Here is a 3,676-nt window from a genome sequence, read left to right as displayed (position 1 = left end):
AAACCAGAATATGACCATTTGGAAATGTTTTATACGATTTCTGACTTTGAAACTATCATATTCGTGTTTCTAACCATTTTGTGAGATTGGGTTGATTTTTCTGTTGACAAGACTTATTTGACTGAGCTGGTTGACAAGCTTGATATGAGTTCAGCTTGTTCTGATATGGTATAATCAGTTTGGTCTGATCTGGTTCAATTTGAGATTATCTGTTCTTTTGATTATAAGTCTCGATTCGCTGATTTTTGGACAAAATGATGAACATGAAGTTGTATCTCTTTGTCTTGGATTTCCATAGAGTTAAGAATCACTAAATTTTCAAGTTTGTACGAGAGAAATATGCTTGAAATAATATATTGTATACAGGTTGTAATTTGTTTTTCATTCATTGCAGAACCAGAGCAACATTAGGTTCTATTCCTCCATCAATTCCTCCTGTCGCCTCCCATTCAATGAAATCATCAGTCCACCTGTGTTGAATAGGCATTTTAAATTTTCGGACCTTCATATTTTTCACGAATCGACACCTAGCCCAGTTCGTTCGGTTATGACCACAGTATGACTCGCTAATGGTTGAGTTTCCTACAAGGGAACCAACATGCATAGATACTAAAGGGAACAGGACAGGTGAAAATGGAGAAGGTTGCCAAGTGGTACTGGTCTTTTTAAGGGGGTATTCAAAGGAAAGTAATGTGTTCAAGTGAAATACGAAACGATCATTCAGCACTGATGTCCAATAGCCCGTGAATCTCATATTATCTTTTATATGACACATATTTCATCATACATATATAGCTAAAAGATTAGCTACACTCTAGGGTACTATTCCCCTGAGTGGGTATTTAACTGTGAATAAGATAATTCTTGTATGATGACAGACAAGAAAAACTCATATAACATGTAGCGTAAACACGAACTGATGATCATAATGTTGATGAAAAAGGTCCATTGATCGACCAAACACCTGTACAAGCTCCCCTCCCACCCTCTAGAGCATTTTCATGACTAGTGAGATGACAAGAGAGCTATCAATTTCTCAAGATTTCCATCTTTGTAAACAGACTGAGATCTAAGTTTACCAAAAATGTGAATATCATAGTCACAAAGCTCTAAAATCAAATTGGTGAGAACCTTGAATGGCATCAGTTTGTCAGTTCTATCCATTGGTAGGCTCAGATGTGTGGCTCTGACTTTTCTACCTTCCTTTCTGTGTTAGATGAATCGCAACTATCTTTCATGGATTCAACGTCCATGCTAGTTGTTCTGCTTTTCTTATTTCTTCGATCCTGCAAGTGACAAAAATTGGAAGGTTTCACATAGATGGTTAGGATTTCAGGGGACCACTATTTCAGTGAAGGTAAGAATAAGTTTCAGCTTAATTTTGCGATCTTTACTCTTTGACGTGTATGAAAAATCGTGGATAAAACTCACCTCACGGTAAGGGAACTCATCCGCTTCCAGCATCCGCACAACCTGGCTCATTTTGGGCCGTTTCTCCGAATCTGGATCAACACACCTAAGAGCAACAAGAAGTGTACGTTTCAAGGCACGTATCGAGGGCCCTGGTTCAAGACTAGAGTCCACAACTTCCTCTGCTCTCCTGCTCCCTACCATCATTTTAAGCCATTCAACAAGATTAACCTGTGACATAGACATCCGGAACTTATTTACAAACATACTTAGTATCTCAACAAATGACAACTGATGTAGATTAATTACCTCATTTGCGGGACGTCCATAATCCACTGGATCTCTTCCTGTAATAGTTTCCAGTAGCAGAACACCGAAACTATAAACATCGCTCTTTTCATTCAACAAGCCACTATTTGCATATTCTGGAGCAACGTAGCTAAAATTCAAAAGTTCAGTTTTCATGGTAAATCCATGGGAAATATAATTAGAAATAGAATCAAATGAAAGGAAACTAAGTAGTGTGTATACCCGAATGTTCCCATCACCCTTGTTGTTACGTGGCTTTCCCCAGATCCCAACAACTTAGCCAAACCAAAGTCAGAAATCTTAGCATTGAATTGATCATCGATCAAGATATTGCTAGATTTTATGTCACGGTGAATAACTTTTGGTTCAATAGCTTCATGTAAATAAGCAAGCCTGAAAAAGCAACATGAGTTGATATTTAGAAGGTGAATGATTCTTCTTCATTCCATGTAGCTTTATACCGACATAGAAGTCACCAATGAGATTCACGTTAGCATAATTCAAGTTGAGAGCATAACAAATTTAACAGATTAGTAATTGTTTTAACGTCCAGATGGTCTACTTACGCTGTTGCAGTACAGAGCATAACCTTCATTCGGTCCTCCCAAGTGAGTGTACCTTGTTGTCTCATCGCCCCATGAAGCCATTGTTCCAAGTTGCCGTTATTTACATACTCATACACAAGCATCCTACACAGAAGAAACATCTCAAGTAAATAAGACAAAGGTCGACCGTAAAAAGGGGATAAAAAATCTATGCCAGAAAGAAAACTAACCTGTGAACCCCTTCTATACAGTAGCCAAGAAGCCGCGCAAGATTCTTATGTCGAACATGGCCAATGGCTTCTACTTCAACTCTAAATTCTTTCTCCGCTTGGCCCCTGCAACACAATTTGGTATTCAAACATGGTAACGATGGAAGCTTTGCGATCAAATGTTCAAATTTTCAGTGAAGTTGGAAGCATGTCATACTCACAGATTGTTAAGAAGTTTCTTGACTGCTACCTCCGTCCCATTGACCAATCTTCCTCGATAAACAACCCCATAACCACCTTCCCCGATAACATACTCCGCAGAGAAGCGGTTTGTCGCACTTTCAAGATCTCTAAGTGTGAACCAATGGCCCCACCCAAGATGAGATGCTTCCGGCAAACCAACTAAAGGAGATGCCATTGCAAGTCCATATGGTGATAAAGATTGTTTAATGGCATTCCCAGAACTTCCTTCCTCTCCGGACTGAGAACTATATGCTCTTTCATGATGATACATCGAACTACACTGGCTGATGTTATCAACATCACTTGATTTACTTCTTCCCAAATAAACTAGCGTCTTTTCTGAGTTCTTATCACTTGATTTATCATTTACCGTTAAGGATACACAATCATGGTGATCACGCATACTTTGTTCCCCCACTCTATCAACCCGTATGTCTTTCGAAATAAAAGGGATTTGTGAGAGAGAATTATTGTCCCCTTTTCTTTGAGATTTTCTCCGAAACATGACCCATATAGATAAGATGCCAAGGATTAGAACTATAAAAGCTCCAACACATATTCCTATCAAAACCCACAGTTTCAGAGAACCATATTTCTTCAACAGCTCAGAGTTCAAACTTTCTGACGTCATTTTCCTAAATTGGATACCAGAGACAAATTGTGCTTTGTTCACTACGTTCTGGATGAGAGTTAATCCACCGAATCCTGGATCCAAGATATAAGCCACATAACCAAAGAAGCATCAAAATAACATACTATACCCGTTTATTTTAAGGAGACACAGTGATAGATTTTATATCTAATTTAACACTCAACATCCTGGCATCAGCATAGTAATTATCTATCTTAATATATAATTAGTGCTAGATTCAACAAATTCACGGCAAGACAAGGAAACTAGAACAAGAATTCAACGGTAAGCATAGCAAGATAGTTTAACATACTTTGTTCCAGAGCTTC

The 3,676-nt window shown here is 38.3% G+C and overlaps 1 protein-coding gene across 1 annotated transcript; it reads right to left on the bottom strand.

Annotated features, from left to right (window-relative positions):
• Positions 1–931: 931 nt before the first annotated feature.
• Positions 932–3,347, bottom strand: LOC140979433 (probable receptor-like protein kinase At2g42960). Its single transcript, XM_073444822.1, has 7 exons — positions 2,695–3,347; positions 2,495–2,599; positions 2,286–2,408; positions 1,942–2,112; positions 1,720–1,849; positions 1,432–1,641; positions 932–1,286 (listed from the first exon to the last, which is right to left on the bottom strand). The coding sequence occupies exons 1-7, from the start codon at positions 3,345–3,347 to the stop codon at positions 1,173–1,175; spliced, it is 1,506 nt and encodes a 501-aa protein (XP_073300923.1). The 3' UTR covers positions 932–1,172.
• Positions 3,348–3,676: the final 329 nt, after the last annotated feature.

The sequence above is a fragment of the Primulina huaijiensis genome, chromosome 6 (assembly GCF_012295235.1).
Source record: "Primulina huaijiensis isolate GDHJ02 chromosome 6, ASM1229523v2, whole genome shotgun sequence".
Lineage (NCBI taxonomy): Eukaryota > Viridiplantae > Streptophyta > Magnoliopsida > Lamiales > Gesneriaceae > Primulina > Primulina huaijiensis.
The sequence above is the reverse complement of the archived record's forward strand: the minus strand, read 5'-3'. Positions and strand labels throughout refer to the sequence as shown.

Bases quoted from the DNA above. Each gene is read 5' to 3' on its own strand.
- LOC140979433 (XM_073444822.1), bottom strand. From the start codon at position 3,347: ATGACGTCAGAAAGTTTGAACTCTGAGCTGTTGAAGAAATATGGTTCT. The intron at 2,409-2,494 runs GTTAGTTTTCTT...TCTTCTGTGTAG, and splicing joins TGTATAGAAGGGGTTCACAG to GATGCTTGTGTATGAGTATG. The intron at 1,287-1,431 runs GTGAGTTTTATC...TGTCACTTGCAG, and splicing joins ATGAGTTCCCTTACCGTGAG to GATCGAAGAAATAAGAAAAG.